Raw genomic sequence first — 23618 nt, 5'->3', positions numbered from 1 at the left:
AATTGGTCTTCTTCACAGACTTTCTTCTGGTGTGACCATCCACATTGGCTGGCAAACAGACCACATTGTTTGTGGAAGGCCTATGTCCAATGACAATTTAGAGTCCAAGTTCTTTCTACTATGATGTTTTCTCAATTCTCCAATTAGAGGCCAGGAAGTAGCTGAGAAGGTCCAGGAGTTGGGAAGCAAGCCAGAAAGGGCAAGGACAATGAGAAATCCATTGGTTTAGCCAAGGCAGTGTACTTCTACGACATACTCTTCTATCTCCGATTCCCTTTCACCGTTTTTCAGTCCTTCCTTCTCTTCCCACCCTCTTGTGATGATGTTTGTCCTGGCACTGTTGTCTTCACTGCTGTCACAGAATTCTGTCTCTCAAGAAGCCATTCTAATCTGAGGGGCAGAGAATGGGTGGGATTCTGCATTGTAGGGACAGCGAGGAGAACAGAGAGGCCGGGAAGACCTGAGCATGCAGAAACACACAACTCCTTATCCTGTAAATGTTGCCATCTTTCTGGACCAAAGACTTTAATTAAGGCCAGCTTTTTTAGTTAAGAAGAAAATGACTTATTATTTAAATAATCAGGGAAGATTTTTCCACATCAGTATTTCTGAAGCAGCTGTCTTCACACAATAGACTCTGATGGAATCCAGTAAAATCTATCCTTTTTTTTTTTTTTTTTCCTTGAAAGGCATGTGGGTGAAATCATGTGCTATAGAAATGCCTGGGTTCTTGATGGTTTTCTTTTTCAAGCCGTTTCTCCACACCCCCCCCCCCCCACACACACACTCCCAAAGTTATTTTTGGACAGGCGCTAGTGGCTCACACCTGTAATCCTGGCTACTTAGGAGGTGGAGATCTGAGGATCACAGTTCGAGACCAGCTTGGGCAGCAAAGTCCCTGAGACTTTTTCTTTTTTGCTTGGTCATGGGGCTTGAACTCAGCCAGAAGTGAAGCTGTGGCTCAAGTAGAAGAACACTAGTATTAAGCACAAATACTCAGGGACAGCATCCATGCCCTGAGTTCAAGTCCCAGTACTAAGTACACACACACACAGAGTTATTTTCTTAGGTTAAATTGCAAAGGTTTCTAAAGGGGAATGTCTGAGTTCACCGTTTACTGAAATATATAAATTATTCTATTTTTTTTGGTGTGTGGGGGGGTCGGGGGTCAGTCCTGGGGCCTGAACTCTGGGCCTGGGCGCTGTCCCTCAGCTCATCAGCTCAAGGCTAGTGCTCTATCAACCTTAGCCACCGTGCCAGTTCTAGCCTTTTTCAGCCTTTTCTGCTTATGTGGTGCTGAGGAATCAAACCCTGGGCTTCATGCATGCAAGGCAAACACTGAGCCACCTTCCCAGCCCTATAAATTATTCTAATAAAAAAACTTATGTAACAGCAATATCAGGCATAGTCTTAAAGACTTTACAACTAAGGCTGGGCACTGGTGGCTCACGCCTGTAATCCTAGCTACTCAGGAGGCTGAGATCTGAGGATTGTGGTTCAAAGCCAGCCCGGGCAGGAAAGACCGTGAGACTCCTATCTCCAATAAATCACCAGAAAACCGGAAGTGGCGCTGTAGCTCAAGTGGTAGAGCGCTCGCCTTGAGCTGAAGAGCTGAGGGATGGCGCCCAGGCCCAAAGTTCAAGCCCCACGACCGACAAAAAAAAAAAAAAAAAAGACTTTACAACTAAGATCAGCATGCTACTCAAATATTATCTCAAGTTTGCAATTCAGAGACTGTTTCCTTTATATATGTTCTTCTCTTTCCAGCTGCCTGAACCAAATTAGTGGCCTTGGACACTGTGGCCAAACAGAAACTTAATCAGCATAGAAGCATTCCTCCTAATCCTTCTTCTGTCTTTTTGTGTGGGTACTGTGTCTTGAACTCAGAGCCACAGTTTTTTGTTTTGTAGCTGATGCTGTGTCACTTGAGCCACAGCTTTACTTCCAGCTTTTGTGTGTGTGTGTGTGAGTCTTTATCCTTGTCTTTATTTAGGAATGCTTTTCTGCTGAATGAGCTCCTTTATAAAGACCTGCCATTCCATGTTCCCACCATAGTTATTTACACAATCATTTATTGGTTCTCACCTTCTAAGTAAAAATTTACAAAGCTCAAGACAGACATGTTTAGATCACAGACTAGATTGTAATCTTGAAAAAAAAAAGATTACAGCTAGAAATAATGACAGGCCTCTAGCTGGCATTTAAGAAACACTTTCCTAGAAGATAGGAGTCTCGGGTGTCTTGTAAGTTTTGGAATGAGAACGGTAAGGCTATAATCAACTTCAGACCTAGACCAAACCCTTCTTTTTTTTTTTTTGTCGGTCGTGGGGCTTGAACTCTGGGCTTGGGCGCTGTCCCTCAGCTCTTCAGCTCAAGGCTAGCACTCTACCACTTGAGCTACAGCGCCACTTCCGGTTTTCTGGTGGTTTATTGGAGATAGGAGTCTCACGGTCTCTCCTGCCCGGGCTGGCTTTGAACCGCAATCCTCAGATCTCAGCCTCCTGAGTAGCTAGGATTACAGGCGTGAGCCACCAGCACCCGGCTAAACCCTTCATTTTATAAAGAACAAATTGAACTCCAGAGCAGTGAAATTATTTTCTTACATCAGGCAGCTATTGACAGATCTGTACTTCCAGCTTTGCTGGTTAATTGGAGGTTAAGAGTCTCATGGACTTTTCTGCCTCATGTGGCTTCAAACCAGGATCCTCAGATCTCAGCCTCCTGGGAGCTAGGATTATAGGCATGAGCCACCAATACCTGGTATAATATTTCAACCTTTCAGCAGGGCTTTTAGGATGATCTCTGCCCATTCTGTCCCAGGCTCTCTAGAAATCAAGAGAATACAACACCCATCTAAATGGTTATAAAACGCCCCCCAAAGCTAGACTCCCTTTGGATCAATCACAGGTTCCAAATATTAGAACATCTGAGTATCCTTGGGGGCCCATTACTTTTAATTTCGGCTTTTTTACAAATACTTTGTATTTTTTTCTTTGCCATGTCCTCCTCCTCCTCCTCCTCCTCCTCCTCCTCCTCCTCCTCCTCCTCCTCCTCCTCCCTCTCCCTCTCCTTCTCCTTCTTCTTCTTCTTCTTCATCATCTTCTTTGTCATCTTTCATCATCTTCTTTTGCCAGTCCTGGGGCTTGAACTCTGGGCTTGGGTGCTGTCCTTGAGCTCCTTTAGTTCAGGGCTAGCACTCTACCACCTGAGCCACAGACTTTTCTGTGATTAACTGGAGATAAGAGTCTCATGGACTTTCCTGTTTGGCTTTGAACTGTAATCCTCAGATCTCAGCCTCCTGGCTAGCTAGGATTACAAGTATGAGCTACATTCCTTTTGAATATTCCCTTTTTCCTTCCTTTATATTCTGTTCTGAAAGGATCTTTTATCCAATGATCCTTTCTAGAATAAAAATATCATAGAGAAAATAGTGACATTGTCCCTGAGAAATTAAAGAAAAAATGTTTAACTGCAAAAGGGAAATATTTAAACAACAAAAAAAGCATTCGAGTATATCCAGCATATGACCAGTGGCCTTTGAAAAAGTCACAGACTTTCTGTCAGCAGAATATCAGCAATTCCACTTTGCCTTGGGCTCGAGGTCTCTCTCTCTTTTTTCCAGTCCTGGGGCTTAAACTCAGGGCCTGGGCTCTGTCCCTAAGCTTCTCTGTGTCAAGGCTAGTACTCTACTACTTGAGCCTTGGCACTACTTCCCGCTAATCAAACCCAAGGCTGCATGCATGCTAGGCAAGCACTCTGCCACTAAGCCACATTTCCAGCCAAGTCCTCTTTTTTGTACATATACATTTTTCTTAACTAGACTACTTTGCTGTTTTTGAGGAAATTACTGTGTTTTTCTCTTCACAACCCTACATTTTTTATTTATTTTTTATAACGTCTATCCATTTCTTTTCAAAGGAATTGCAACATTGCTTCTAGGATGAAAGAAATGAAGACCATTTTTAGGATAAGCAATGGATTTGTCTCATTGCATTCCATTGCTGTCCTTTCCTGTTGGTTCATCACATCTACAAGTGCATAGGTGCTTGCCTGAATTTGTATAATGGTGTGGAGGAAATGAAATGTGATTTCCATCTAGAAATTCTAACATTGAACATACCACCCACCTTTCCAAAAAAGCCAACACAGGGACTTACCAAGCACTCACAGGCCTTGGGATCAATACCCAGCCCTGAAGAACAAATAAAATTCCAATGCATCTTTGAGGTCCTAGTTTGTAACTCTTGAGACGTGTCATTCAAACTCTTCAACTTGAAGCTGCACCCCATTTTTTTCTATTTCAAATGTCTTTCTAAACCTCTAGACATGGATTTCTCTTTTGGAGGTGGGGCAGCTTGAGTGTGAACTCAAGGTATCCTGCTTGCTAGGCTGGTGCTCTGCCACTTGAGCCATGCCTCCAAGCCCTACTTTTTTGTTGACTATTTTGGAGATGGAGTCTGGTGAACCATTCTGCTTAAGTGAACCCTTAAATTGTGATCTCCCAGATCTCAGCCTTTTTGAGTTGCTAGAAATACAGGTGTGAGCCACTAGCACCTAGCTTCCAGCCATTCATTTCTTACATGCAGCAGTGTTATCAGTGAGCAAGTCATGTGATTACAGGGCAAATACTTTGATTAGTTTTCATGCTTATTTTATGTTTCATAGTGTAGCCCACAAATTCGTAGCAGAGTAAGCATCTGATAAAGGTTGTCATGTTGGTGTGTTGGTGTGTTGGTGCTGGAATTCGGTCATTGTTGTCTGTTCTGATGAGCCATGAGCAGCACCGTACAGAGATATGGGCATTTGAATTTTTGAGTTTAACTTCCAGTCAAATGTTTTATTATAAGATGCTTTCTACATGGTATCATTGACACAGGGTTTGAATAAGGCTCAGGAGCACATGCCTGTTTTTAGTGTACTGGGATGAGGGAAGACATTTATGGAACAATATTTGGGGATTCAAATGGAAACTCCTCTTTGGGACATTGTGTAATAACAATAATAATTATAGCAGATGTTTAAGGCACTATCGTTCAGTTTCAATCAAAGCAGATGGTGCCCTTCTTTTTTTTTTTTGGGGGGGGGGTCCGGTCATGGGGCCTGAACTCTGGGCCTGGGCACTGTCCCTCAGCTCTTCAGCTCAAGGCTAGCGCTTTACCACTTGAGCCACAGAGCCACTTCCGGCTTTTTTCTTTTTGCTTATGTGGTGCTGAGGAATCGAACCCAGGGTCTCATGCATGCAAGGCAAGAGCTCTACCACTGAGCCACCTTCCCAGCCCTCAGATGGTGCCCTTCTTAGTTTGTGCTACTAGCATATTGTAGGACTTTTCTGTCACAATTAATAGCCTAATGATCTTTGCTTTTCTTCTTTGTATCCTTTCTTTCCATTCCCAAGGTTTGCCTCATTCCGAAATCAGCACATGGAACCAATCCTGCTAGTGCTCACATGGCAGGCATGAAGATTCAGCCTGTGGAGGTGGATAAATATGGGAATATTGATACGGCTCACCTCAGTGCCATGGTACGCAGCCTCCAGAGGAGGGGTAGGGTGGGGAGAGGTCTGGGGGAGGGACCTGATGGGTTGGGTCCACAGTATCTTCTCTTGTGTTCTAATGAAAGGACGTCAATTCCTCCATTGAGTGGGTCTGGGGGAAATGGGGTAAAATCAGGAAGCCTAACAGTCTCTAAGAAAATTTAAAAATTTAAAGCCATGTTCATAGTTTTGGCCCCCAATAAAGCTGATGATGTCTGCTTGATCCCTCCCTTCACCAATTTTAAACTGAAATCCCCACTCTCTAATTCATGCCTTAAAGTCACTGAATGAATTATTCACAGTGGTAGTAAGGGTATGCTTCTTGCAGGACCTGCCTGCCTCTTTCTTCCCAACCTTCTCTCAGTCCCCATCTTCTGCCTTTAATCAAGTTGATAATTCTAATTAGATTCACTGTTTGTATTGGAAATTGAAGAACAAAGGTAGGGTTTTTGTTAATGTTTGCTACTAACCCAGCTATACCGAGCTAGATTCCAGGCAGCATTCCATCCTGTTTCCTACAACCAACCCCCACTCCCAACCTCCCAACCTCCAGGAAGACGTTGCTTAGCAACCGTATCTGCTTTCTACCAGTGGACTGGAGACTGCATCTTAAGAGGGAAGGAAATCAGTGGAATAGCAATGTGATTTTGTCAGGGTTATTAGGCATGGAGAGTGGGAACGTCATGTAACTGCCTTCAAAGGAAAGCTGAAAATACACACTGCTCATCTTTTCATCTACCCCCTAGTCTTTCCATCACCAGACAAACTTTTTTTTCCCAACAAATATTCTGGTCTGGTAGTTGTAATTATTAAATCTCTGATGTAGAATATGACTTATTTTCCTCTCATTTCCACATGTGACTGATCTGATTTGCTAACTAGAAAAGAATCTTTAAAAGCAGCAGCAACAACCAAAACCCATGAAATAAATCTTTTATATACACTCACCTTCCTTAACAGAAAAATAAAGGAGATTTTTGTTGTTGTTGTTGTTGTTGTTTTGGTCAGTCCTAGGGCCTGAACTCTCGACCTGGGCGCTGTCCCTCAGCTCTTCAGCTCAAGGCTAGTGCTCTACCACTTGAGCCACAGTGCCACTTCCAGCTTTTTTTTTTTTTCTGCTTATGTGGTGCTGAGGAATCGAACCCATGGCCTCATGCATGCAAGGCAAGCACTCTACCACTGAGCCACCTTCCCAGCCCCTGTTGTTTTGTTTTGTTTTTTATCAGAATAGTAATCCATCTTTCCTTCCTTCCTTCCTTCCTTCCTTCCTTCCTTCCTTCCTTCCTTCCTTGTTTCCTTGTTTCCTTCCTTCCTTCCTCTTTCTTTTTTTCTTTTTTTTTCCTTGGCAATGAGTATATTTAATGAATCCAGATTCCTGCTTTCTGTAACATTTCTTATAGGAATTTAAATTTCTACAGAAATAAAGGAGAGAGGGTTAAGAATGGACGTGACAAAATGAGTAGAGATTAACTGGGAGAAGACTCATGTCTAGAACTAAAAATGCCAGCAGTAACTATTAGGAAAATGTACCAAAGGAAAATCACTTTAGAAAGTTGGCCCCAGAATATCCCAAAATACTCTAAGGAGTCTTTTTGTTTCTGACCATAGAGTCCAAGCCTTAAAAGATCTGGCTATTTCTTTAGCACAATTTATGAGGGAGAAATGGCTGTGGATCTTTTATTGCTATCTTTGTACTTTGAGGCAGTGCCAAGAATGCAAAGGCTAAGACTTCATCTTTCTTAATCCTCTAAAAAGCCAGAGTTTGGCCAAGAAATAAATGTTTCTTCCTTTGTGTCACCCTCCCCCCACAGGTGGATAAACACAAGGAGAACCTGGCAGCCATCATGATCACATACCCATCCACCAATGGAGTGTTTGAAGAGAACATCGGAGATGTGTGCTCCCTTATCCACCAACACGGAGGACAGGTTTACCTTGATGGGGCAAATATGAATGCTCAGGTGTGGATCTTGAGAGGAGCTCCCTTGATTCCACTGAGAAAAGTAGACACTTAAAAATATAAAAGTCAGGGGCTAGGAAGCTGGCACAGTGGTAGAGTGCTTTTGCCTTTCATGCATGAGGCCCTGGGTTTGTTTCCTCAGCATCACATAAGCAGAAAAAGGTGGAAGTGGCCCTGTGGCTCAAGTGGTAGGGTGCCAGCCTTCTGCTGAAGAGCTGAGGGACAGCGCCCAGGCCCAGAGTTCAGACTCTCAGACCCCCATGACCGACTCCTCCCCCCCCCCCCTCCACACACATACATATACATATGGCACCAAATTCAGTCCCTAGTATCACAAACACACAAACCAAAATTCCCCTCTGGCTTCTCCAGAGCCCTGTTGAATTATGATGCTGAATTCATAGCTAAGCAGACCTGAGGCTGACTTTTTCTTTTATTTTTCCACCCAAGTCTTAGGGATCAAACCCAGGGATTTTACACATGCTGCTCAAATGCTCTACCATTGGACATTGCATGTCCACTCCAATGTGGACTTTCTTCTTTCTTTCTTTCTTCCTTCCTTCTTTCCTTCCTTCCTTCCTTCCTTCCTTCCTTCCTTCCTTCCTTCCTTCCTTCCTTCCTTCCTTCCTTCCTTCCTTCCTTCCTTCCTTCCTTCCTTTCTTTTTTTTGGTCCAGTCATGGGGCCTGAACTCTGGGTCTGGGCTCTGTCCTTCAGCTCTTCAGCTCAAGGCTAGTGCTCTACCACTTGAGCCACAGGGCCACTTCTGGCTTTTTTCTTTTTGCTTATGTGGTGCTGAGGAATCAAACCCAGGGCCTCATGCATGCAAGGCAAGCGCTCTACCACTGAGCCACCTTCCCAGCCCCGTTTTCTTTCTTTCTTTCTTTCTTTCTTTCTTTCTTTCTCACTCTCTCTTTCTTTCTTTCTTTTTTTTTCTTTTTGGTCTGTTGTGGGGCTTGAACTCTGGGCTGGGTGCTGTCCCTTAGCTCTTCAGTACAAGGCTAGCGCTCTACCACTTGAGCCACAGTGCTACTTTGGAGATAAGAGGCTCACAGAACCAGATGCTGATGGCTCTTGCCTTTAATCCTAGCTACTCAGGAAGCTGAGATCTGAATATTATGGTTCAAAGCCAGCCTAGGCAGGAAATTCTGAGAAACTCTTATCTCCAATAAACCACCAGAAAAACCAGAAGTGGTGCTGTGGCTCAAGTAATAGAGCTCTAGCCTGAGCTACAGAGCTGAGGGACACCACCCAGACCCAGAGTTCAAGCCCCATGGCTGACCAAAACAAACAACAAACAAAAAAATCCCAAGAGTCTCACAGATTTTCCTGCCTGGGCTTACTTTGAACCACAATTCTCAGATCTCAGCCTCCTGAGTAGCGAGGATTACAGGCAAGAGCCACCAGCACCTGGCTGAACATTGACTTTCTTATTGCTAAGTTCTGCACTGGAATATGTATCTTAGAGGAGGTGATAGGTACTGCTTAGAAGGAGGTATAAAGATTGAAAGGAAGCAAGGGTGAGTTAGATGGTCAGGAGGTGCCATCTCTGGGGCTACAACCAATCAAAAAAGTTCTCCTGATCCCCTGTCTGATGGAGTTTAGACTCAAGTTTTGGCTGCAGTGGATCTCTCCTGACCTTGGATAATCTACTTCACTAGTTTCAGCTCCCTCTGCTTTAAAACAGCCCCACGGGGTCTGCTCTTCATTACTTGGGCAGGAGGAGTGGTACTGAGGGTCTGTGTAATATGAACCTCCTGGGAAATGCTGGGAGCCATTGGAAGAAAGGAGTCTTGCCAGGCAATGCTGGCTCATCCCTGTAATGCTAGCTACTCAAAAGGCTAAGATATGAGGATTGTGGTTCAAAGCCAACCCAGGCAGAAAAGTCCCTGTGAAACTCTTATCTCAATTAACCACTCAAAAACCAGAAGTGGCACTGTGGCTCAAATTGGCAGAGCACTAGCCTTGAGCAAAAGAGCTCCGTGACAGCTCCTTGGCTCTGAATTTGAGCCCCTCAAACAACTACCAAAAAAAGAAAGGTAGTTTACTGTGCTTGAGAATTGTCTCAGCTTCTTGGTGGCTTCTTTGTGTCTCATTTTTTGGTGGCATCGGGTTTAAACTCAGGGCTTCATTCTTGTTAGCTCTTCTGCTTGATCCATGTCACAGTCCTATTCTTGATTTTTTTTTTGTGGGGGGGGGAGTCCGGTCGTGGGGCCTGAACTCTGGGCCTGGGCGCTGTCCCTCAGCTCTTCAGCTCAAGGCTAGCGCTCTACCACTTGAGCCCCAGCGCCACTTCCGGCTTTTTTCTTTTTGCTTATGTGGTACTGAGGAATGGAACCCAGGGCCTCATGCATGCAAGGCAAGCGCTCTACCACTGAGCCACCTTCCCAGCCCCAGTCTTGCATTTTTTCATCCAGGCCAGTGTCAGACCTCAAATTTCCTACCTGTGGCCTCTTGCTTAGATGGGAATCACAGAACTTTGTCATACCTGGGTGCACAGGGGATTTTTCTTTTTTAATTTTTTGGCCTATTCTCACCATACTTGGCTTTCTTTTCCTTTTCTTTCCCCCTCTTTTATGCTCTTTCCTTTTCTTCTTCCCTCCTTCCCTCCCTTTCCCCTCCCATGTTTCCTCCCTCCTTCCTATCCTCTCTCCCTCCTTCTCTTCTTTCCTCCCTTCTTTCTTCCTCTTTTTCCATTTCTTTTTTTCTTCCATTCTTTTTTCCTTGATTTTGTCTTGTTCCTTTCATGACTGTAGTCCAGGATTTGTCTTCAATAGCATAAAGCAAAATTATCTTGGTCCCTAATCAAAATTAGTCTTAAATGTCAAAGCAGCAAAAACACCAGTTTGATGTTCATGACTGTTATCTGGATCATCGCAGGAAACCCAGCAGCCTCACTTTCTCCCACTCAATTAGTCATCCTCTGGACTCTTCTATTAAGGTGCCCAAGGGCCCATTCTGGGGGCTGGGAAGGTGGCTCAGTGGTAGAGCACTTGCCTTGCATGCATGAGGCCCTGGGTTTGATTCCTTAGCACTCCATAAGCAGAAAAAGCCAGAAGTGGCGCTGTGGCTCAAGTGGTAGAGCGCTAGCCTTCAGCTGAAGAGCTCAGGGACAGCGCCTAGGCCCAGAGTTCAGGCCCCACAACCGGACCCCCCTGCCTCCCCCCCCCCCCCCGCCCCCAAAAAACCAAACATCCAAGGGCCCATTCTGTGATGTACACAGTACCCAGAGCTAGTGTGCAGGGAAAGAAAGGCAAAGCTGCCTGTTTCAATAGGAATGTGGCACTGCCTTTTCATGATTACTGATGCTTCAGCTTCACCTTCTTGGGTGGCTAATTAGGAATAGCTTTATTCAAACCTGCATTTTAAAAACTGAATTGTGTTAAAATGGTCAGTTGAGGTTTGTATAGAAACCCACTCACTGTGCCTGTGGGATACCAGGTTTTGCTGTAGAATTGAGCTGTAATGGAGAGTGTATCCCTCCCTGCCTTCCTCTAGGAGGAGCAGCAGCAACAGTAGCCATCCCCAGGGTCCTGCCTAACTCCTAATGCTTATTATCTTTTTGGTCTTTCGCTTCGGGTAGGTGGGACTCTGTCGTCCTGGAGACTTTGGGTCTGATGTCTCGCACTTAAATCTTCACAAGACCTTCTGTATCCCCCACGGAGGAGGTGGTCCTGGCATGGGTCCCATTGGAGTGTGAGTTCTGGGCTGTCGGTTTCAGGGTGTCTTTGGAGACAGAGTAGGCCCAAACTCAATCTTCTAGCAAGGTGCTCAAGTGCCAAGGATATAGTTCCTCACCCAGCACTTACAGAGGACTTGAGGATTAGGGATCCTACTGCAATATTGGTGCTGGGAAGTATATTTCAGACTTGAATCTAGATGTTGAAGCTTCTGTTTCTCTCTTTAAAAAATAGCTAATAGTTCCATTGAGAATGAATTGGATAAAAGGCATTGGACCTGGTCTGAAGGCCGCCTGGGCAGGAAAATCCATAAGACTCTTATCTCTAGTTAACAATTAGAAAAGGCTAGAACGGGAGCTGTGGCCCAAATGATAAGAGTGCTAGCCTTGAACACAAAAAGCCCAGGGCAAGTGCCCAGGCCTTGAGCTCAAGCCCCAGTACTGGCACCAAAAACAAAACAAAACCAAAAACTCAGAAAGAAATAGGGCTTCCTGAGAGGGCCTAGAATTTGTGTTTGCTACGACTGCATCTTGGTACATTTCCTGAATGTATTCCAGGAAGAAGCATCTTGCTCCCTTTCTGCCCAGTCACCCCATTGTTTCAATGAAGTCAGATGAGACTACGTGGCCTGTTGGGACCATTAGTGCAGCCCCATGGGGCTCCAGTTCCATCTTGCCCATTTCATGGGCCTACATTAAGGTGAGCCCTGAGAACCTGTTTGGCTGAATATGGGTTAAAAAAATGATAGAACCCATGATTTGAGATTGCTGATGACAGATGGAAAAAAAATCTTCCTACGGAGATAGCTAAAATCCATTTCATCTCTTATTTGTTGTGCTGTTTCCACTGTGGTCTCATACTGGGTTTAGCGTCACAGAAACTGGTGCACCACAGCCATTTTCTAGACACACTTAAGTCCCATGAGTCATGTGGATGTTCTGGACACAACATTTGGTTTCCTGAAGGCTTTAGCTCCTTGCAGTGAAAAGTAGTGCACATTCATTGAGATCCTGGTAGAAATTTTAGGACTATATTCTTGGCAGTCTGGAGGATAATACAAAAAGTAGCAGAAAATTGCTTCAAAAGCTCTTTGGCTTGGCCAGGCACTGGTGGCTCACATCTGTAATCTTATCTACTCAAGAAGCTGAGTTCTGAGGATCGTGATTCAAAGTCAGCCTGGACAGAAATGTCTTTGAGACTTTTATCTCCAACTCTACCATTTGAGCCACAGCTCTACTTCCAGGTTTTTGGTGGGTAATTGGATATAAGAGTCTCAGGAACTTCTGGGGCTTCAAAGAACAATCCTCTGATCTCAGTCTTCTACCTAAGATTATAGGTGTGAGCCACTGGGTGCCTGGCTTACGTTTTAACATTTTTAATGGAAAGGTTCTCAACAGCTGGAGCAACTGTTGTGTACTCCAGAGATTGGGACCTGCTGTTTAAAATAATACTCAAGTTGTTTTGCAAATAGTAGTAACTAAAACAATCAGAATAAAGATCTGTTTCACTGCAAACAGAATCAAATTGTCATATCCCTTTGATCCCTGGATTCTGAAAATCTGGGTTATTTGTGTGAATGTATTTGGATTGGAGATTATTTCTCACATATAGAAAATAAATATCCTGAGGCTAGTTTGGCCATATGCCTGGAAAATCAGACACAGCTTCAGTTTAAAAATTAAGTAAATAAAGCAGTGTTTCAGCTAGCTCTGCAACCTTGGGTCTTCTCCTATTTCAGATGGTTGTTATTCACCAGAATCTCTTATGAGCCTCTTCTGCGCTTGCCACAATTGATCTAGGACATTCCACTTCTGCTAAGATCCCTCTGCCTCTCCCAGTTTCCTAGCCTCCTTGCTGCTGGTTCTCACTGGCATATGCTTGGCCCCATTTCAGAGTTTAAAAAAATACACCTCAATGTATGTGGAGTTGGGCTTGGATACATGTCAGTATCTTGAGAAAGATTTGGTGACTCTGATATACGGGTTGAGAGGCTGAACCAAATCGATGTCCTTCCTAGAAAGGGCGCCGTCACCAACTGCCTCACCTGCAGGGACTCCTTGGTGTCGCTATGTGCCTGTTTCTGCACCTTGGCTTTTTTTTTTTTAAATTGAGATTAAGTGATTACATAAATTTCACAGTATTGTGGGATGGTGATACTTATTTATAAATCACAAACAAATTTTAACCTTTTCAAGCACCTTGGCTTTTGTTATTCTATTTGCTTGGAGTACATTCTCCTTTTTTTCTGCCTATCCAAATTCTGCTCTTTTAAATTTTCCAAGTCAAGTTCTAACTTTTACTATAGGAATCCCTTCTTCACTAGCCTGGGAGAGACACATGTCTTCTCCTTACTTTATACTTGAGTACTACTGTTGTTTTATTTGGTGTTTAACCTAGTTATAAATTTGATATAAGTTGAACTGCAATCGTTTATGAGCTCCCTTGGCAATGAAAATCTACATAATCTTCATTTTAAATTCCTTCCTAGTGATGTTTACCCCAGATCATTGCAGGGACCAGAAAAAGATAATATTGAACCTGGCAGTTAAAATGTAAACAGCCTCCACTGGTGGACCATAGGAATCAAACCATACAAAATCAATTTGCTGGAGATTTTGACTGAGATCTCCTGGGATTCCTGTCATTGGCCAAGATACCTCAATTTCACAAACAGAAACCTAATAACAGCTCTAATAATAGTAGCCAACTTTCCCCATTATAAGCATTGGTACTATGGGTGTGTGTGTGTGTGTGTGTGTGTGCGCGCGCTCACGCGTGCATGTGCCAATTCTAGGGCTTGAACTGAGCTTGGGTGCTGTCCTTGAGCTTTTTTGCTCAAAGCTGGCCCTTTATCACTTGAGACATAGCTCTACTTCCAGCTTTTTAGGAGTTAATTGGAAAAGAGTCTACTACCTGGACTAACAGAACCATGATTCTCAGATCTTAGCCTCCTGAGTACCTAGGATTACAGGTGTGAGCCACTGGTGCCCATCCTATGGCTTCTTAAAAATATAAAATTAATGCTTATCAGAGAAAACCTAAAATTATTTCAGGCCTAGACAGACTGACAGGTCTTTCCTAGGGGAATTATCCATTTATCTTTAATCCACAGTTATGGTAGACTGATGTCCTTTTTGTTTTTGGTGGGATTTATCTAGTGGTGTGTAGTTGGGCTCACCTGTTCAGTGAATAATGACTCTTTTTCTTTGTTGCAGATGATGGGAGGCAAGGGCCTTAAACAGGCCACGGAAATGGCTATATTAAATGCCAACTACATGGCCAAGCGATTAGAAAAACACTATAGAGTCCTTTTTAGGGGTGCAAGAGGCAAGTATTAATTCATGTTGCTTTTTCCCTTTGTCAAAGTAAGTTTGACCTAGGTGTGGTTTTGTGAAAAGGGAGAGAAACTTCTTTTTTTTTCTTTTTTTGTCAGTCGTGGGATTTGAACTCTGGGCTTGGGCACTGTCCCTGAGCTCTTCAGCTGAGGGTGAGTGTTCTACCATTTGAGCCACAGTGCCACTTCTGGTTTTCTGGTGTTAACTGGAAATGAAGAGTCTCACGAATTTCCTGCCCAGGCTGGCTTTGAACCACAATCCTCAGCTCTCAGCCTCCTGAGTAGCTAGGATTACAGGCGTGAGCCACTAGTGCCCTGCTAGGGAGAAAAACTTCTATTTCTTAACTCACACCAGAGAAAGGTGTAGTGTTCTTGAAAATAACTTCAAGTTAGTCAATAGCGTCACTATACACAAGACTTTCTTAAGCATTTAGTCTACACTGCCCAATTCAACAAGGACCCCGCACCACTGAGAGATATACACAGAAAAACCATGACCTATAAAGTGCTACAAAGTTGTCCCAAGAATGCAGAACAATTTAGAAGCAGGGTAGGATGGATGAGCGAGCCTTCTGAAAGCAGTTATTTGAGATGAGTCTGGAAGGAAAATATGCAGGCCAGGTCCTGAGTAGACAGATACAGAGTAAGCCAGAAAAAAAGGGACTTGCTGAATGGCCTGAGTATTGGTGAGTTTAAGGCTGGTAAGAGGGGAAGGAACAATGAGGGTAAGGGTAGAATGGTAGCCTGGAACTGAGGTGTTGGAAAGCTCTCGACTTTGTTTTGATCCAGATCACAGCCACTATAGTGAGGGCATTACAGGGTTCATTAAAAGATGGAAAATCATTAAGAGAATGGTACGTGGACAGGTACTTCAAAGTAGAACCATTTGGATGTAGTTAATTAGTTCAGTGTAAAGGAGAAATTTCAGGCAAGTTGTTTTTGTTTTTTTTTTTTACAGATTTTTTTTTTTTTTTTTTGTCTGTCATGGGGCTTGAACTCTGGGCCTAGGTGCTGTGCTTCAGCTCTTCAGCTCAAGGCTAGAGCTTTAACACCTGAGCCACAGCTCTACTTCTCCACTTTTCTGGTGGTTTATTGGAGATGAATCTGACAGATGGGACTGGGAAGGTGGCTCAGTGGTAGAGCACTTACCTTGCATGCATGAGGCCCTGGGTTCGATTCCTCAGCACCACATAAGCAAAAAGAAAAAAGCCGGAAGTAGCGCTATGGCTCAAGTGGTAGAGTGCTAGCCTTGAGCTGAAGAGCTGAGGGACAGCGCCCAGGCCCAGAGTTCAGGCCCCATGACCACCCCCCCCCCCCCAAAAAAAAAAAAAAAAGAAAAAGAAAAAAAGAGTCTGACAGACTTTCCTGCCTGGGCTAGCTTTGAACCTCGATCCTCAGATCTTAGTCTCCTGAGTAGCTAGGATGACAGACATGAGCCACCGGCACTGATGCCTGGCTTTTTGCAGATTTTTGATTAGAGCCACAGAATCCAATGTGCAGTCTCTAGGATTTACTTCTGAGAAATGAGAGCAAAGCACCTGTACAGGCCAGCAGATGCACTGCGACGGGGCTCTCTAGTTCCTCTTCCTGGAAAGCCTGCTTTGGTTCTGGCTCCACCTCCTCCCTCAAGCCTCCCTTTCCTGTTGGAGAATGCACCTGCCTCCTCTTAGCTCCCTGCCCAGAACAGTTATTCTCCCCCAGGGGTGTCTGTCCCTCCATGGCAGACCTCATCCTCCAGAAGGGCAGGTTAGTGTCTGCTTCATTTCCTCAGTGCCCACGCCTGGCCTTCCCCCATGCAGTCAGCAAGAGGTTTTGTATAACAGGAGAACCAGAGGCAGACTGTAAAAGGCATGAGGCTAATGTTAATTTAATTTTATATTATTTAGTTTGAGTATTTATATTTCACCTGGCTTCATTAAGGTATGAATGATATGTCTGGTTTTGTGATATGAACTTTTTTTTTTTTTTGTATCAGTCCTGGGGCTGGAACTCAGGGGTCTGGGGTCTGACCCTTAGCTTCTTTGACTCAAGGCTAATGCTCTACCACTTGATCCACAGAGCCACTTCTGGTCTTTTCTGAATAGTTTATTGGAGATAAGAGTCTCATGGACTTTGCTGCTTGGGCTGGCTTTGAACCATCATCCTCAGATCAACCTCCTGAGTAGCTAGGATTATAGGTGTAAGCCACCAGGCCTGGCTGAGTTTTTTGTTTTTTGTTTTTTTACTTTTAGGTAGTTATATTAAGAGGTTTCAACTCAAGTCAGATTATGAGTAAAGTTCATCTTGATATTAGGCAGTTTAAAGAGAACCTTTATCTTCAACAATGAAGCCTTTGGTTGAAAGTAGTTTGGGCAGAATGGTGATATAGAAAATGAGCAGAAATGGAAAGGGGCTTAACAGACAATGTAGGAAGAAAAAGGGGACTTTTATGGTTTGGGGAAGTTTTGTAAGGCTGTCTCAACAGAATGGCATTATGTGTTCTTTTTACATGTGACAACAAAGTGAATGGAAGCTCCTGGCAAAGGGGAGGGAATAGAGTCAGGCAGACCTATAGAATAGAAATAGAGCAGAAATCAGTCACCAGCTGGCCCAGACCTTTGGCAACAGCGCAGCGATACTGTCGAGCTCTTGTTTCTTCCAGCCCACACAGAATGTGCATCTACAGCTGTGATCTATAATTTAAAGGCTGGTCTGACCTTATCAGTACAATAAATCCAGAGAGGTGGTTCTAGAGTTTGAAAATAGAGAACTAATCAGGAGCTCTGATTAGGAACATTCCTCAGGGGAAAAAAGTGGTGGACAATAAACTATCTGAAGTGGGTATGAAAGAAGCTATTAGAGGTACTAATTAATTCAAATATAGTTCCTGTGCTGTGAAGCCTGTCCCATTTGTATAATTACTTTAAAGATTGGCTTAAATATTTGCGTAGTTTTTCAAGTGATGAATATTGCTTAATATAAGAATTTTAGAAAATACAAAAGCATGAAGCCATTTGCCTATTGAAAGTACACAATTCAGTGACTTAATATGACCACAATTTGTGCAGTGTAGTTTAGCTTTTTGTCTGTATTTTGTGCCTGGTCTAGGTCTTGAACTCAGGGCCTGCTTGTGTCCCCTGAGTTTTTTCTCTTAAGGCTAGAGCTCTACCACTTGAACCACAGACCCACTTTTTGGAGATAAGAGTCTCATGAACTTTCCTGCCCTGGCTGGCTTCAAACTGTGATCCTCAGATCTCAGTCTCCTGAGTAGCTACGATTACAGGCATGAGCCACAGCACTCACTAGTTTTCTAAACTGAGTCATGATGGTTATAGTGTCTCAGGAGAGAAGAGAGAGGGACAAATATGTGCTTACATTTGCATAGTTGTTTAGGCGCAGATTCTCCTTGCCTTATGGGGATTTGCAGTCCAAAGAGATGGATGAAATTTCCATTTGTTTTGACATTTTACTTAAGAATTAAATAACAAATAGTTTTTATCCCAAGCAGAAATAAATTGGTGATTACAGACTTCATTACTCAATCCCAAAGTTCAAGAAACCAAAAATTGTCTCATGATGGTCTGGTAAACACATTCATTTCACAATTTGAGACAGTATTTTATGTCCTAAAAACCAAGCGCCAGTGTACCTCCTGAGTGCCCAAAATAGAAATGTTCCAGTAAACACATTGTATTCTAAAATGTGTAGGCAATATTAGAAGACATATTTACCAGCTCTAAATCGGACGTTGGAATTAGGGATGACTATGAGGCAATCATTTTAATGAACTCCAGTCTTGCTTCTATGAGCCATTTCTATGAGAGATTTGAATACCAGTTAAACCTTCAGGGTTTATGGTTTTTTGAAGTAAGAAGTGACAGGAACAATTGGGATAGAGAGCCAATTATTTATTCTACTAGGTTGAAGAAAGAAAGAAATGACTTCAAGTAAGATCCCCTGCCCCTCTCCTCTCCTATTTCTCCATCCCTATCCCTACTGGCTTCACTACCAAGCTGGCCTCAAACTCATAATCGTTCTGGTTTATTCTCCTGACTTACTGGAATTATAGCTTAGGGTGGTACTTTATTTATTTGTGGGGCCTGGGTTTGAAATCAGGGCATCATGCTTCCCAAACAAGTGCTCCACCATTTGAGCCATTCCCCGAGCCCTAAGGTAATAAACCTTGAAGGAGGATTTTTAATACATTTTTGTGTTAATCCTGAGGCTTGAGCATTGTCCCTGAACTTTTTTGCTCAAGGCTAACACTCTACCACTTGAATCACAACTCTACTTCCAGCTTTTTGCTAGCTAATTGTAAATAAGATTCTCATAGACTTTCCTGTGTGGGCTGATTTTGAACTAAGATCCTTAGATCTCAGCCTCTTGAATAGCTAGAAGTACAGGCATGAGCCCCATAGAGGATTTAAAAAAAAAATCCACAAAACTAGGGGCTGGGAACGTGGGTTAGTGGTAGAGTGCTTGCCTCACATGCAGGAAGCCCTGGATTCCATTCCTCAGAATCACATACACAGAGAAAGCTGGAAGTGGTGCTGTGGCTCAAGTGATAGAGCACTAGCCTTGAGCAAAAGAAGCTAAGGAACAGTGCCCAGGCCCTGAGTTCAAGCCCTAGGACTGGCAAAAATAAATAAATAAACTAAAAGCAGGAAACAAAACTTCACTGATGTCATATTTTGTGAAGTCATAGCTTACTTTGAGATCCAAAGGCAGTTTCTGTCAGCAGGAGTGGCTGACTTTGTTAGTACAGCAGCATTGAACCTTTTAGATTCCTATATTCCTGCCCAGTTTTTACTTTAGACAAATTCCTGTTCCTACAGGGGTTTCCAGGTGGTCTTAAAGGCTGCCGGGCCCTTGTATCCCCCTCTTGCTAGTGACCCTGCTGAATCCAAGGCTAAGTATCTGACCTGTTGTCAGGAAAACCGGCTGGAGTGTTGACTTGGTGAGTCATGGTCTCTGGATTGCCACTGAAGAGCTAAGGAACTGATTGTCACTCAGCCTTTCCAAAGTAATTACCAAGTTCCAGCATTCCTAGACAAGCTCTTTGAGGATGTTGAGTTAGTAAGGTCTAGTCTCTGCTCTCAGGGAGGGTTTTGAGAAGCCCTGTTTTCACATCACACATTCCCATGTTGTTTTCAGATTCCCAGTATGCCAGTACCTGAGGGGGGAACTTGGTTCCAACACAAGAACCAGGCTACTTTTTACTTGGCTTTTCCATCCTCACACCCTCCACTTCCCAGTCCTGTTAGACCCGCAATAAACAGCTAATCCATAAAAATGAAAATCTCAGCTGCATGCCAGTGGCTCACACCTGTAATCCTAGCTACTCTGGAGGCTGAGATCTGAGGATCCCAGTTCAAAGCCTGGCCAGGCAGGAAAGTCTGTGAGACTCTTATCTCCAATAAACCACCAGAAAACCAGAAGTGATGCTGTGGCTCAAAGCGGTAGAGCGCTCGCCTTGAGCTGAAGAGCGCCTAAGCCCAGAGTTCAAGCCCCACGACTGGTCAAAAAAAAAAAAAAGTCAAGAAAAGGTAGAAAGAAAGCCAGGAGTGGTGGTGTAGACCTCAGGAAGCTGAGGCAGAGAGATCATATTTTCAAGACCAACCTGGGTTACATAGCAAGACCCTGGAAAAAGAGAGAGACAGTACACAGGGAGAGGGGAAAGAAAGGAGAAACAGTAACTCATCAAGGTAACAGCTCGTGATCTTTTGGTGGAGATAGGATGCACATGTAAACCCAGGCACAAAGGATCTAGCTAGGGGCCATTGGCTCACGCCTGGAGGCTGAGATCTGAGGATTGATGTTCAAAGCCTGCCTGGGCAGGAAACTGTGTGAGTCTCTTATCTCCAATTAACCACCAGAAAACCAGAACTAACACTGTGGCTCAAGTGGTAAAATGCTCGTCCTGAGCTGAAAAGCTCAGGAACAGAGCCCAGGACCAGAGTTCAAGCCCCACAACTGACAAAAAAAAAAAAAAAGAAAATCTCCACTGATCAATTTACACAATTTCAGATTGCCCTGTCTCATGTGTCATAAGAAATTGGTTGATCTTCTCTTAAAAGAAACAAAGATTAGCATCTCGGAATTTGGCTGTGACACCTCCAAGTTTAAATTTCACCCCTTCCAGTGCTTACGTAGAAAGAGCTGCTGAAATCGTACTACAGTTTCCATCTGATGCAACAGAGTATGGATTCAGAAAATAACATCTGAGCCTCATGTTTGAAATGGAGCCCTTCCCAAACCACTTGGCTGTGGTGGGGACCTCTGCAGATAAAGTCTTGGTATTAGCAGTGCTGGGTTGGGCTTGGCTGATTGGTGCCTTTCAGCTATTACCAAACCTCTGCTTGGAAGACTCCTCTCACCCTGCCAAGCAACTCCAGCATCTCCTCCCACGCTGACATCCCATCCCCCCACCCCTCTTCTCTGCATGTCCGTCAGAGCCATTGGAGTCTAAAAGGGTGACGTGTAGCTGGGCATTTAGGAGGCCTGAAATGAACAGTAAGGTTTTGAAAAAATTTCATGGTTTCCTTCTGAAACATTCCGCTGGTTATTTCTTTCTTCTCCTTTTGAATCACACTTAAAAAAAATAATTTCATTGCTGTTATTAAGGAGTTGTACAGAAGGGTTTCAAGTCCATTCAGATAATGAGTACAATTTTTCTTGGACAATGTCACCCCTTCCTTTGCTTTCCCCCTTCTGTCCTTGCCCACAAGTCTCATAGTTCATTTTTTTACATAGTAAATACCCTGACTGCTTTTGTTCACACGTTTAACTGATTCATCTCCACTATTGTTAGAAAGCATATTTTTCTTTTCTTTTTTTTTTTGGCCACTCCTGGAGCTTGAACGCAGGGCCTGGGCTCTGTCCCTGAGCTTCTTTTTGCTCAAGGCTATGCTCTGCCACTAGAGCCCTAGTGTTACTTCCAGCCTTTTCTGGGTATGTGGTACTGAGGAATTAAACCCAGGGCGTCATGCGTACTAGGCAAGCACTCTACCACTCAGCCACATTCCCAGTCCTGAAAGCATATTTTTAAAAAATATGCAGATCAGATGTATTCTGATTCTCAGATACTTTACAAGCAAAGGCAATCTATCCCAGTTTATTCATTATACAGAAGGCAAGTGGTTCACACACACTCCTCTTCAACTCTGAGGCTGTTAGTGGAGCTGAGTATTGAGCTGTTCGTTGTTGTTATTGGAGCTATTCTTCCCAAGCTTGAGAACTCAGGTCTGCTCTGCCAGTCTATAAGTGGATTGATTCACTGTTGGGTGAGAGTTAGGAAAGCAGGTTAAAAAGGATACGTTCACATCTCTTGGATAGAAACTTTCCTCAAAGGAAACATCAGTTGGTGGACCACAAAATCTGGGAAGGAATGTTGTTTTGTTGTCTAAATGCTGACTTACTGCTTTATCCTCATCAGTTAGTAGCTCATGCTGAGGAGGTCGCTTCCTGGGCCTAGAGAAACTAGAACAAAGTGAGCTGTCCCACACTACCATGAACTCCTCGCCACTCCTGGTGTCTTGTTTGATAGTATCTTTTTTTTGGTACTGGTCCTGGGACTTGAACTCAGGGCTTGTGCACTGAGATTTTTTTTTTCACTCAAGAATAGTACCCTACCACTTTTCAGCTTTTCAATGATTAATTGGCCATAAGAATCTCATGAGGTTTTCTGCATGGGCTGCCTCAGCTCTTAGCTTCCGAAGTAACTAGGATTACAGGCGTGAATCGCTCACTGGTGCCCAGCTTGACAATGCTGCCTATTTTTAATTCTCAGTCTGAAGCTTGAAATCAAAACTTCACAAGCTACTTTGAAGAAATCATATAAAATTCCATATCTGTTCTATTTTTTAAAAATATTTTCATATATTCAGAAGAAACAGTTATTTGACATTGAGGATAAAGTCGCTGCAGGGTATCAACTGATCTTTATTTCTAGAAATAAAGGACCAGGAATGTGAAGACATGCATATTGTTCCAAGTAGTTTTAAGGTTCTCAGAGTAGAAATAATCTCATCTCCAGACATCTCTGGTGGAATGTTTCAGTAATGCTTTCCATCTTCCATTAAGTCATTGCCAATCAGACATACAATGTACTAAGATTACATGAAATCTTTTTTCTTAATATAAGAGAAACTTACCGAATGTTCTTAGTCTCTTGATCCTCACAGATATTCATAAAGAGCTGAATCATTTACTTGGGTAAAACAGCAAGCCGATACTAATCTTGAGCTAAACCCATTTTCCTGGACAGGTTATGTGGCTCATGAGTTTATTTTGGACTTAAGGCCCTTCAAAAAGTCTGCAAATATTGAGGCAGTGGATGTAGCCAAGAGACTCCAGGATTACGGTAAGTGGCCGAGACATTCATGCAGCTGGCCTTGCTGGCTTTGAATTACTTCCTCAAAGCACAAACAGAACGTATAGGCATCACAGTAAATTGATCCGTGGAATAAATGGGGAGCCTAGACTTTAGCAACCTTTAAAATAATAATGAAAAACTTTCCACTCTGATACTGGCTCTGCTCTTCTAAAGATATTAAAACATAGATTGCATCCCTCACAGCCCGGAAAACCTATCTTTAATTTTTAAATTCCAAGCAAATAATTGCTGTTCGTTGCTAGTGTTTCTGATAAATTCTTACTCCTATCCTGCATCCCATAAACAGAGCCCATGAAAATATAAGTTGGTAGAATAGGGAATGAGGTAGAACAAATAATCTGTAGAAGTGTAGACACAAAAGGGCACTGGAGTTCTAGAACCACTCTGGCCATGGAAGAGCTGTTTCAGAGATGGAAGAAAATAGGTGCGTATTGGTTCTACAAAGAAAATGCACCTTTGGGGGGTGGGGGAACGCAGGTGGGGGGGCAGGGGAACGCAAGTGGGGGGGCAGGAGGGCAGAGATGGGAAGAGGTGGGAAGGGGAAACGAAGGAGGAGGCAACAATACTTGATAAGAGATGTACTCATTACCTTGCCCATTTAATTGTAACCCCTCTGTACGGTATTTTCACAATAAAAAAAATAAATGAATGGAATTTTGAACTAAATTTGTCAATAAATGAAGGAATCTATTGAATAAGTAATTCTTACTTAAAAAAAAAAAAAAAAAAAGAAAATGCA

The 23618-nt window shown here is 43.3% G+C and overlaps 1 protein-coding gene across 1 annotated transcript in view; it reads left to right on the top strand.

Annotated features, from left to right (window-relative positions):
• Positions 1 to 23618, top strand: part of Gldc (glycine decarboxylase) — a 95703-nt gene that overhangs the window by 66973 nt on the left and 5112 nt on the right. The window contains exons 17-22 of the mRNA XM_042686705.1: positions 5396 to 5521; positions 7345 to 7494; positions 11075 to 11187; positions 11729 to 11870; positions 14387 to 14498; positions 22751 to 22846. Coding sequence (XP_042542639.1) covers positions 5396 to 5521; positions 7345 to 7494; positions 11075 to 11187; positions 11729 to 11870; positions 14387 to 14498; positions 22751 to 22846 — 739 coding nt within the window. The remainder of the gene's footprint in view (positions 1 to 5395; positions 5522 to 7344; positions 7495 to 11074; positions 11188 to 11728; positions 11871 to 14386; positions 14499 to 22750; positions 22847 to 23618) is intronic.

The sequence above is a fragment of the Dipodomys spectabilis genome, unplaced genomic scaffold (assembly GCF_019054845.1).
Source record: "Dipodomys spectabilis isolate Male_0828 unplaced genomic scaffold, ASM1905484v1 ptg000098l, whole genome shotgun sequence".
Taxonomy (NCBI): domain Eukaryota; kingdom Metazoa; phylum Chordata; class Mammalia; order Rodentia; family Heteromyidae; genus Dipodomys; species Dipodomys spectabilis.
This window is presented reverse-complemented; position numbering and strand designations above follow the sequence as displayed.